Source organism: Medicago sativa, chromosome 4, assembly GCF_051527215.1.
Source record: "Medicago sativa cultivar Bolivia chromosome 4, Bolivia_mono, whole genome shotgun sequence".
NCBI classification, from domain to species: domain Eukaryota; kingdom Viridiplantae; phylum Streptophyta; class Magnoliopsida; order Fabales; family Fabaceae; genus Medicago; species Medicago sativa.
In genome coordinates this window covers 6343566-6355035 of record NC_140752.1, presented here as the reverse complement: position 1 = coordinate 6355035, position 11470 = coordinate 6343566, and the positions used below count along the sequence as shown (strand labels likewise).

The following is an 11470-nucleotide window of genomic DNA, read 5'->3' as shown; positions in this document are numbered from 1 at the left end:
ATTCTCTAATCATTATCATTAATGAAATGACTTAATGAATAATTCATTCTTTATTTTTTAATTTTCTTAAATTAATAAGGATAGGAAAGAGTAATAATACATTGATCTATGTTTCATTTTGTTGAATAAATACATTGTATATGTGAATGCCAATCTGAGTATCATCCTAGTCACCCTTAACTCATTCACCCCTATCGATATCAAAATCAAAATCAGAATAGGAATAGGAATAATAATATTAAAAATTAAAAAAAGAGCAAAGTGTATATATTCTTTGTTTCTTAACGTTAATGGGGTTTACCTTCAAAACCCCCAAAAACCTGACTGAGAAAACTCTCTTCATCATATAATTACCGAATCCAATCCAATGGAATCTCTCTCCTCAACTCATTCCCTCCACCACCATCGCATTCCTTCTTCCGTCGCCGCCGCCGCCGGCGGGGGCGGAGTAACACCTCGACCTTCCTTCCTCAGAATCAATCAACCTTCAAACTCGTCACACTCATTGGTTGCAGCTCCTCTTCGTATCTCTGCTCTTCCAACCGAAGAAGGTGGTGAACTCAATACCTCCCCTGCTCTACCATCTCAATCTCAGGTATCCCACTCTCTCTTCATATTCTCTCATTTTTTCTGCATGTTTCGATTCATATTTTTTTGTGATTTCAGTCACATAAAATTGATTTTGACTTTTTTTGTTGTGTTTGGTTTTTCGCCTAATAAAAATTGATTTTGATTGAATTCGATTGAATTGAAATGTGAGTTCAAGGTAAAGTGATTTATGTTTCAATATTTGCATGTAAAAGTGAGTTCAAGTTCATTTAATAATCAATTCTACAATCAAAAGCTACAATTTTTAGAGGCAAAATCAATGCTAATTGATAGAAACTGAGAGAAACCAAACATGTCAATATCAATTTTACACTTTTATAATCAATTTTGGTTCCTCTGAAAGTGGAACTAAACATGCACTAGTGTTGTTGATTATAACTGTTTTTTCCTTTAGAACTATAATGAATTATAATTTGAAGCTGTCATTTGTGAGTGCATGTTTCTTTCAATTTTGAGAGGGAAAAATTGATTCAAGAAGCTTAAAATTGATTTGGATGTGAGTGTTTTTTAGTAGAATTAATTTTGTCTTTTTGATGCTAATTGAGAGAAAGTCAGATACCACACGTCAATGCTAATTGTGAGTGCATGTTTGTTTCACTTTTGGAAGAGGGGAAAATGATTCTAAAAGTAAAGAATTGATTTTTGAAAGAGTGTTTTTTTTAGTAGAGTTAATTTTGCCCTTTTGATGCTGAAAATTTGAGCTTTTTCCTTCAAAATTGATTTTTAGCCTCGGATGTACTGTTCAGCTTAATTTTACACTATGTTGTCCATCCCGGATTGCAGACTGGAGCGGCCAACCCCAAAAATAGGATTGCCAGATTTTGGGATTCAGGATGGTCGCTATTTGATATATTGGGGACATATTTTGGCCGCTATTTGATCCCAAAATTGGGATTGGGGGATCAACTTTTGTCTCTATATGTGATTTTTAGCCTCAAATTTATTTATTGTTCAACTAACTTTTATGTGAATGTAACCATGCATAAATCACTTAATTTTCAAATTATTTTATAAAATCGATTCTCCCAAACACACATACTTTAATTACATGGTTAATGGAAGAATTTAATGATGCATAATAATAGGGTTTATGATTGGTAATTGGTTTGTTGTTAACTTGTTATAGATGATCAAATAATATGTTTATCATTGACATTTGATTGACTTAGTTGGGTTTATAATTATGAAGGAAAATTTAAGCCATTCTGAGAGTATTGATGATGATGATGATGATACACCTGAGCCAATACAAACGGGCATGTCATGGTCAACTATTACGACTCCAACAGGAAGTGGGTCAGGTGGGGGTACCAGGGCTGGACTTTTCAGAACTCCGATTTCTGGTGGTGTCCAGAGTGCAACCTCAGCTCATGGTTTGCCCAGGCCAGCTTTGGCGGTTCGCAATTTGATGGAGCAGGTAAGGTGGTGATTATTGTATATATTCTGCAGTAAAACTGTACCTGGCACTGAGTTCATTCATGGATTACCTTTATTGATTTTCAAATGTTCTTTCCTTGAATAATTCAGGCCAGATTCGCTCATCTTTGCACTGTAATGTCTCGTATGCACCACCGACGAGAAGGATATCCATTTGGTTCTTTAGTTGATTTTGCGCCAGATTCGATGGGCCGTAAGTTGATAATTCTTCATTTGCTTGACTTGATTTTCCTATTCACTTATGAATATTTTATGCAGTATGGATTTAGTTATTGGCTGTATATCCTTGGTTTGAATGATATTAATAGGAGATTAAGTTGGGAGTTGTGGTCCGCTGGTCCGAGGTGCCAGATATTTAACATTCTTGATAGCCGGTTCTCGTAATCCTAGTATTTGGCTACCAAGTTAATGAAAGTGGAGATAGTTAAATAGTTGTAAATTGGGCCTGATTACAGATGATTCTTCCAATCTAGGTTTGATTCTTGCTCAGAAAAGAATGAGAATATGATAAGAGCTGGAGATTTGGGTAGAAAGTAGGCGGCCTTACAAACTTTAAACAACTTACTAGTCGAACCCCTCTCTCTAAACTTAAATGCAAAAGAAAACAACATACAATGGGGATTTTGCACCCGAGCAGGATACTCAAGCCTGGCCTAGCCTTTCATCCCCTATCTCTCTCTATCTTCCTTCCCCTTCATTTTTGCCAGTATTAGAAAAACCGAACTGGCCATTGTACTGATAAAGGCATTGTTTCACAGTTGAATAGTTCAACTCTGGTCCAAACAATGATAATTAATTATATTTTTAATATTATATACACCTAATATATTAGCATAAATGTTTAAAATTTAAGTTAAATCAAATTTCAACTTAACGTAAAATGGGCATACCATATGATTTGTAAGATAAAGAAAAACCAATTATGAAAACTCACGTGTATTTGCCTTTATAAATTGTCTTGGTTGGTTCAAACTATCTCTTCATCACCGGTTTTGCACCAATTCTACTGGTTTTGATATTGGTTTGTTTTTTGGGCTAAATGAATGGAACACTTAATCAGTTCTAGATAGTCAAGTTAGGTTTTTGAAGCATTGATTTTTACCATCACCTGTTCTGGTATCTTCACACAACATGTGATAGCCATCCATGTTACGGACTCCCCATTTCTCATTCTCTTCTAACAAACTTTCCCATGGCATCTTTTCTGCAGTGGGTACTTTCCCATCTTCTTTAGTTCCTCTCCTGCCTCTTCTTTCACCCACATGCTTCCCACTATACCCATTCAACCTATCTTCATTTCTACCATAAACACATACTATCAGTATATGATTTGAATAGCATGTGGGGGTATTGGGTTTCATCATGTTCCTGCTTTAGTTGGAAGACGGGCATGAGTTACTGAAAATTCCAATTCAAATGACAATCAATGATAGTGATACGGCATAAATGTGCCCAAAAAAATAGATGAAAATCGACAGTCCACCTCAAGATTCTTGCATTCTAAAGTGCCCCTGCATGTGCCGGTTTGATGGTTCCATTTGTTCCTCTCCATTACATAATTGATTCATTTCTGAAATTTGTTTCATGCTGTTCACTACCTTATTTGGTTGGTTATAGATCGGCAGGGCTTCCTGAACTATTATAGTTTACTTGTTTGTTCATTGTGTTTATCTATGAAGTATGAAACATGCCTTGTGTGCTTGATTTGCAGATCCAATATTCTCTTTTTCTCCTCTAGCAATTCACACAAGGAATTTGTTGGCTGATCCAAGATGCACTCTTGTTGTTCAGGTTGGCTATTTGATACTTCCCTTCTGAGTTTTTTTATTGTTGTTCTTGTTTTTCTCCGTCTGAGTTTTATTGACAGTTATGTTTATCAGATTCCTGGATGGAGTGGTTTGTCCAATGCAAGAGTAACTATTTTTGGGGATGTTTATCCGCTTCCAGAAGATCAACAGGTTATTGACTGATAAATTTATTCTTGTGGGTCAGAAAATGTACACTTTATATTTCTGACTTAGATTTATTTGTACATATCATAATATCAATTTGTACCAACAGGAATGGGCACATAAGCAGTACATTGCAAAGCACCAGCAAGGTCCTTCTCAACAGTGGGGCAACTTCTACTATTTTAGGATGCAGAATATAAGGTTGACTTCTTTCCAGCAATGTTGTGTTGAATAAATCATCTTATATGCAAACTCATTTTGGGGCATTTTACTTTGGCCTGGTTTATATTTGTCAATAAAGAGCTCATTATGGTAGAGTTTGACAAAAGAAATAATTTTTTCAGTTAGTCACGAAACAATCATATTTTTGGGGTTTGGTGAAGCATCAAGATCATATGCAGGACTTTTTGCTTTCCTTTGAAACTTCCCATAAAAATGATATAGTTCCCTATAAGATAATATAGAGCACTCGTGAACCATAAAATCGATGCAGAATTGGGAGTACAAATTCTTCTTGCTGTTCGGTACCGAAACTTGCATACCTAAGCATACCTAATTCAGTCATTTTTTATCTTTGGCAGTGACATATATTTCATTGGAGGCTTTGGTACTGTTGCGTGGGTGGATGTAAAGGAGTATGAAACCCTTCAACCTGATAAGATTGCAGTTGATGGTGGTGAGCAGTATCTGAAGGTAAATTTTCTGAATTCTGACTCATTTCTTACCCGATTTAGAATAACATTATGGATTTGGTTTCTGGAAGGGAGGTTATAGTTTCTTAAGCATAGTAGCTAGGGTGAGTGATGTATGCATAATTAAATGGACATTAATGTACTTCACTCGGGATGGATATTAGTTTACTAGTTAGCCCTTACTTCTTTCCTTTTATTCACTAATGTCCTAGGTAATATAGATAAAAAAAAAAAATTAGTTTTCTTGAGTCCTAACCCTTGCTAGTTATTTCTCCCCTCCCAGAAAATAACTTAGGTTGATGTCCAAGTCTACCTGTTTTGGTCAAATCTTTTGCATCGACGTTGCATCCTTTAGATACTTGTTGATATGATTATCTAAAACTTGTCCTCAAGTAAAAGAATCCGAGGATCAGTGACTCAGTGAGGAAATTAAGGAAAGTGTGGGAAACTGAGAAAGTGAAAGTGAGAAACAAGCCAGATTACCAAAGAGCAATCCCTGAGAAACTCTGTATTTCATATTATATTGAACTCTGTTTTAGTAATAGGGGGCTAATCTAACTGTTGCAACTTACAACAGCTAATTATCTCTTAACTTTTAACCATCACAACTGATGCAACAGACAATAACAGGTTCTATAACAAAACAAAGGGGAAATAGTCACTTTAGTCCCTGAATGGGAAGCGATTCGTCAATTTAGTCCCTGAATGCAGAGAAACTTCAAAATAGTCCCTGAATGTAAACTCTGTTAGTCAATTTCGTCCCTGACGTTAAATAGGTCTGTTAACGATGACGTGGCGGCTGATGTGGCAATATGATAACTGCCACGTAAGATTGGGGAATTAGTCACTTTAGTCCCTGAATCGGAAGAGATTCGTCACTTTAGTCCCTGAATGCAGATAAATTGCAAAATAGTCCCTGAATGTAGACTTTGTTAGTCAATTTAATCCCTGAATGCAAACTTCGTTAGTCAATTTAGTCCCTGAATGTAGACTCCGTTAGTCACTTTAGTCCCTGAAATTGACCATGTAGGGACTGTTTTACAATTTATCTGCATTCAGGGACTAAAGTGACGACTCTCTTCCGATTCAGGGACTAAAGTGACTAATTCCCCATTTTTTAGTATTGATCCTAAGATTGATAATGTATGCAACAATACTTGTGAGGGGTTTAACTCAAGTATTTTGAAATACCGAGCGAAACCGATTGTGACTTTATTAGAGGAGATAAGGTCATACATAATGAGAACTATGAAATCAAACCGATTGAAGTTGGCCAACATAAGTGGACCTCTATGTCCAATGCAACAATCTAAGCTGAAAAAGCTGAAGATTCAAAGCAACAAATGGGGAATTAGTCACTTTAGTCCCTGAATGGGAGAGGAATCGTCACTTTAGTCCATGAATGAAGAGTAATTGCAAAACAGTCACTGCATGGTCAATTTCAGGGACTAAAGTGACTAACAGAGTCTACATTCAGGGACTAAATTGACTAATGAAGTTTGCATTCAGGGACTAAATTGACTAACAAAGTCTACATTCAGGGACTATTTTGCAATTTATCTGCATTCAGGGACTAAAGTGACGAATATCTTCCGATTCAGGGACTAAAGTGACTACGTTTTGCCACGTGTTTACGTTTTGCCAAGTCACAATCTTACGTGGCAGTTATCATATTGCCACATCAGCCGCCACGTCATCGTTAACAGACCTATTTAACGTCAGGGACGAAATTGACTAACAGAGTTTACATTCAGGGACTATTTTGAAGTTTCTCTGCATTCAGGGACTAAATTGACGAATCGCTTCCCATTCAGGGACTAAAGTGACTATTTCCCCCAAAACAAATGACTATCATACTGAGCTGCACAAGTATATCTCTAACAAAGTTACAACACTTCATTGCTGGTTTTATTTTTGAAACAATAGGAACTCAATGCCATATTCTCAAAGCCCCTAAAGAAACTGCTATCTAATGAGATTGAGGTAGATGACGCAGCACTCATATCTATTGACAGCAAAGGGACTGATATTAGAGTCCGTCAAGGGGCCCAGGTAAGCTCTTGTTATAACTGTTAGTTTGACTATCTTTTTTTTTGGTTAGTTTGACTATATGTAGCTGCTGTTTTTCTTATTACAATTATTTAATGTCTTGTATGCAGTTCAACATTCAGAGGATATCATTTGATGAAGGGCAGAGTGTAGAAACATTAGAAGAAGCTAAAGCTGCTCTTCAGAAATTAATACACAAAGGGAAAGTGTGCAATTTGCATAAATAAGATGCTGATTTGCAGAAATAAGAAGTTCCGTGCGCGTAATGTTATCCTGTCTTTCTTTGATAGGAGTAGACAAAGATTGAAGATTCCAGACCCCGCGAGCTTCTAAATAATCTTTTGACTTTTTTGGACGCATTAATTTATACTTTTTGCTAAGGTGGCTGACATGCACCTGAAATTGTATCATATGTGCAATTGCAAGGATATTTTATTTAGGCTGGTGAGTCATGAGACATAACTGGATTGGCTGCTGTCAATAATTTCTGCAGTCACTACAGTCTGCTGATATAAACAGCCAGATAATTTACATTTGTGATTTCAGCAAATCAGTAACTTGAAATTAACGGTCTGATTTTCAACGGCGAGATCGCCGACTGTAGTGGCTGTTGAATGCATCAAATCCATTTCTGACTCGACTAGAAATGATTTATCAGAACTCAGAGGAAATAAGTTGTATGTTTTTTTTTATTTTTTAATCTTTTTGCTTGAATAAACTTTTCATATATGTGTTATAAAATGCTAGTTAAATTTGATGCAAACTTCGAAGGCTATGCTAAATTTGGCTTAAATTTTCTTATAATCAAAAGCTGTGAATCAATTAGTGCACCTGCGGTTTTCTAAATATTCTAAATTAAAATGTATGTATAGTTTTCTAAATTAAAATGTTTAAATTATAATTATAAGAATGACAATTAGCGCACATATATGGTTTTATTTTCACATCTTTTGAAAAAATTCTTAAGATATGCTAATTGACAGATTCACTTTGTGTCTATTGTCATAATTAAAACTCCCTTAAGATAACGTGATTCATACTTGCACTTAATTGAGGGTCCATTGTCATAATAAAACTTTATTTATCTCACACTAAACACGTTCTAGCTCAATTGGGTAGATTCAAAGTTGCTCCATTCCAAATTTCCAATGATTTTCATAGGTCTATCCAAACTCTATTTGTAGATGCAACCTAATTTAAAAGCAGCAACGTGACCTTCATAAGGTGTAGGGTCTAATTCAACAACTTTTGGACTATACTCTTCAAAATTAATTCAATATCTATGGTAAAGCAAAAACCAGTCTCATATCTAATGTAGTATAGTATGAGTATCTATGCATGCACAATGGTGTTTTGCCAGTGTCAGAGTTTTTTTTTTTCCCTTCTTTCATTCAAATTATGTTTTTTTGGAATAAAAGTGAAAACTCTTGTCTTATCCTAATAAAATGATCATGCTATAAAACAAGCCAAAACATGTTGAAAGAAAAACCAAGACTCATAATAATTCCATAAAAACGACAAGGAAAAATGGGCACCCCACTAACCTGTCAAAAATCAATCTTTATACAGCAATAATTTTACCATTATCTTCAATATGACATATTACTCAACAAAAACCAGTTTTTACCAATTCTCTACCACACCATCTACCTCAAACAAACCCTGTCTTCTGCCAAACACAAGCCAACCAAAAAAACAAAACATAAACTTTGTTCTTCCAACAAGCATCATCAAACCATAGATAGCTTCAACAAACAAAAAAAAATAAACCAGACATGGAAGAAACCACTAGTGTTAGTTATACTCAAAATTATAGTGGATCACCAATAACCAACATACCTCAAGATTACATCTTCACTATTATCCTTCTTCTCCCTATAGATGCAATTCTTTCTCTTTCCATGACATGCAAGAGATTCAAAGCTTTAACTTCATCTGAAACACTGTGGAAATCCTTATGCAAGAGAGACTTGAGTTCAACATGTGTGGATTCACTAGTCAAGTCTTGTAATATTTCCAATCACCATGTTCATCGGTTTTCATGGATGAAACTCTATAAGCAAATATATCAGATGGATTCTGTTTGTTGTCATAAATTGTCATACCCTCATGGAGATTTAGATTTCCCTAAAGCAAGAGCTTCTCACTCTCTCAACTTTGTTTCTGACTGTCTTGTCTTGTTTGGTGGTGGCTGTGATGGAGGTTAGTTTCACTTTCCATGCTTTTATTTCTTTCTTTTTTTGGTTATTTTTGTTGTTGTTTTGTACTGTGTATTTTCAGAAGTGATTCACATGGCTTCTAGTGTTAGACCAGGTTATCATTTTATATAATATATATCATAATCTTATCTATTTTTTGTTTTTCATGTCAGAGATAAATTATTTACCCTAAAGAGAAAGGAATTAAACAGGAAAATATTATACTAAAAAGCTCAATTAATTGTTATTTTAGTCTCAAGATGACACGATTATGCAATTTTGATCTGTATTCCAATTGCGCGACTTGAGTCTCTTAGGTATAGTAATTGTTATAACGTTGTCCTTTGTCTACTAACCGTCTAATTTTTAAGTCAAGACTAACTTAGACCAACATTGGCTACTTAGGCTCTTGGTGTTAAATACTAGACCGTTAATAGACGAAAGGACCTGATTGTAACAATTGGGCAGTTTGCTGTATGGAGGATTCAGTTCGCCCAATTGAAACACAGGGGCCAAAATTGTGCAATCCTGACACTCGAGTAACAAAAGTGTAATTAGGTATAAATTTAAAAGTTTGTTATAGTTTAGGTGATGAGACTTATATTTGAGAATGAAGTGAATTCAATGTTATTTTCATGTCAAGTTTGTTATCACTGTATTTTTCTTATTTGAAAGATTAAAGTATAAATGAGTATGAGCTTTCTTTCTTCTTGATGTCTTGTTACAGTAATTGATGTAAATTGGAATTTTAAGCATTTCAACTTGCCTAGGAGACTTCTACTTGATCTTACCATAAGAAGGATTTATTTACCTGTGGATTCCTATATAGTCCTTGAAAGTTAGGTTATATCCCAGTTTTGGAAAATATGCCACCATATGAATTATTTATACACTGCCTTTTTGGACTTCAAACTAGATTAGTCAAATCTCGACTATTGGATTAATCTAAGATAAGATATATATAATCATCTCGATAGTTAGATTAATCAAACAGTCGATGTTTCACTAAAGACGCTTCAGAGGATTCAAGTTGAGTAGTTATAAGTTAATATTTAATATATTTGTTTTGTGCTTTGTTTTAGGACGACACCTTGATGACACATGGGTGGCATACATTGGTAGCGATTTCCAGAGAATATTGAAATGGAAGACAGTTCATTCAGGCATACCAAGTGGAAGATTTGGTCATACATGTGTAGAAATGGGTGATTTCCTTGTTCTTTTTGGAGGCATCAATGATCATGGAAACCGTCAAAATGATACATGGATTGGAAAAGTTACACACAATGAAAACAAAGGCATTACATTTTCATGGAAAATGATAGATGTTGGGAGTGTTGCTCCACCACCTAGGGGAGCTCATGCTGCTTGTTGCATCGACGACAAGAGAATGGTAATCCATGGAGGAATTGGACTTCACGGCCTTCGTTTAGGGGACACATGGATCTTAGAATTGTCAGATAGTCATTGTTTCGGCACATGGCATGAGATTGCTATCCATCCATCGCCTCCGCCACGTTCAGGACACACGTTGACTTGCATTGGAAGAAATAGGACAATACTTTTTGGAGGTAGAGGTTTAGGTTATGAAGTGCTTCATGATGTATGGTTATTGGATACTTGTCAAGGTTACATGAGATGGATTCAAGTACTTTATGATTTACAAAACATACCAGATGGTATTTCACTTCCTAGAGTTGGTCACACTGCTACAATGGTTTTAGGAGGTAGGTTGTTAATTTATGGAGGAGAAGACTCATCAAGACATAGGAAAAATGACTTTTGGGTATTAGACATTAGTTCCATTCCTTCAACCACAGCAAGTTCAAAGAGAGTGTTGACGAGGATGTGGAAACGATGGAAATCAAATGGATATGAACCGAAGTCTAGATCGTTTCATCGTGCCTGCGTAGATCCTTCTGGTCGTTATTTGTATGTGTTTGGTGGAATGGTGGATGGTTTAGTTCAACCTGTTGAACCTTCTGGACTTGGATTTGATAAGGAGCTTTTTCTTGGGGAGCTTGTGCTTCAACTCTAAGGACTAATTAAGGACACAATGAATCTCTTTGTTAAGACCACTATGTCATGTGTAGCATATTTCATCCATGTATTTTCAATCAGATAAGCATTATTTAGTGTCATTTGCTGCTGTTATAGTATATGCTATTGTAAATACAGCAACTACTCAATTAGGAAGAGATGTGAAAATTGTAAAAACTTTTGGCATTGTCTATTAGCATTATAGGTTTATGGCTTTGTTTAACAATAATAATATTCTTGCACTTTCTTCCCTTGCATATCTTTCTGTATCGATTTGTTGAAATGCTAGCAACACACTCTTTGATTGGTTAAAATTCACATAGGTTCCACCAAATTTATATGGGTCCAAAGCAATTTGGTGGGACCCATGTGAGTTTTAACCAATCAAAGAGAGTGTTGAAAAATGTGTGTTGCTAGCATTCTTCTTTCCCCATTTCCTATTACATTATCTATCGAAAAATCAGTCAATTTGGTCCATAAACTATCACTTACC

At 35.4% G+C, this 11470-nt stretch overlaps 2 protein-coding genes across 4 annotated transcripts; both read left to right on the top strand.

Moving 5' to 3' along the window:
* Positions 1 to 296: 296 nt before the first annotated feature.
* On the top strand, positions 297 to 7502 carry LOC146925806 (Pyridoxamine 5'-phosphate oxidase family protein). Of its 3 annotated transcripts, none has more exons than XR_015033942.1 (9): positions 297 to 595; positions 1799 to 2026; positions 2137 to 2239; positions 3758 to 3837; positions 3927 to 4004; positions 4108 to 4199; positions 4580 to 5320; positions 6514 to 6742; positions 6850 to 7502. XR_015033942.1 is itself a non-coding variant. In XM_085758263.1 (9 exons), exons 1-9 carry the CDS (start codon positions 368 to 370, stop codon positions 6964 to 6966), a joined length of 1164 nt encoding a protein of 387 aa, XP_085614389.1. In that variant the 5' UTR covers positions 297 to 367; the 3' UTR covers positions 6967 to 7502. The 3 variants fall into 3 exon arrangements, 2 of the variants coding, with proteins under 2 accessions (XP_085614389.1, XP_085614390.1); XM_085758263.1 differs by having other exon boundaries at positions 4580 to 4691; positions 6617 to 6742; XM_085758264.1 differs by lacking the exon at positions 6514 to 6742 and having other exon boundaries at positions 4580 to 4691.
* Positions 7503 to 8330: 828 nt separating this feature from the next.
* Positions 8331 to 11231, top strand: LOC146925805 (Kelch repeat-containing F-box family protein). Its single transcript, XM_085758261.1, has 2 exons — positions 8331 to 8941; positions 10020 to 11231. Exons 1-2 carry the CDS (start codon positions 8515 to 8517, stop codon positions 10973 to 10975), a joined length of 1383 nt encoding a protein of 460 aa, XP_085614387.1. The 5' UTR covers positions 8331 to 8514; the 3' UTR covers positions 10976 to 11231.
* Positions 11232 to 11470: the final 239 nt, after the last annotated feature.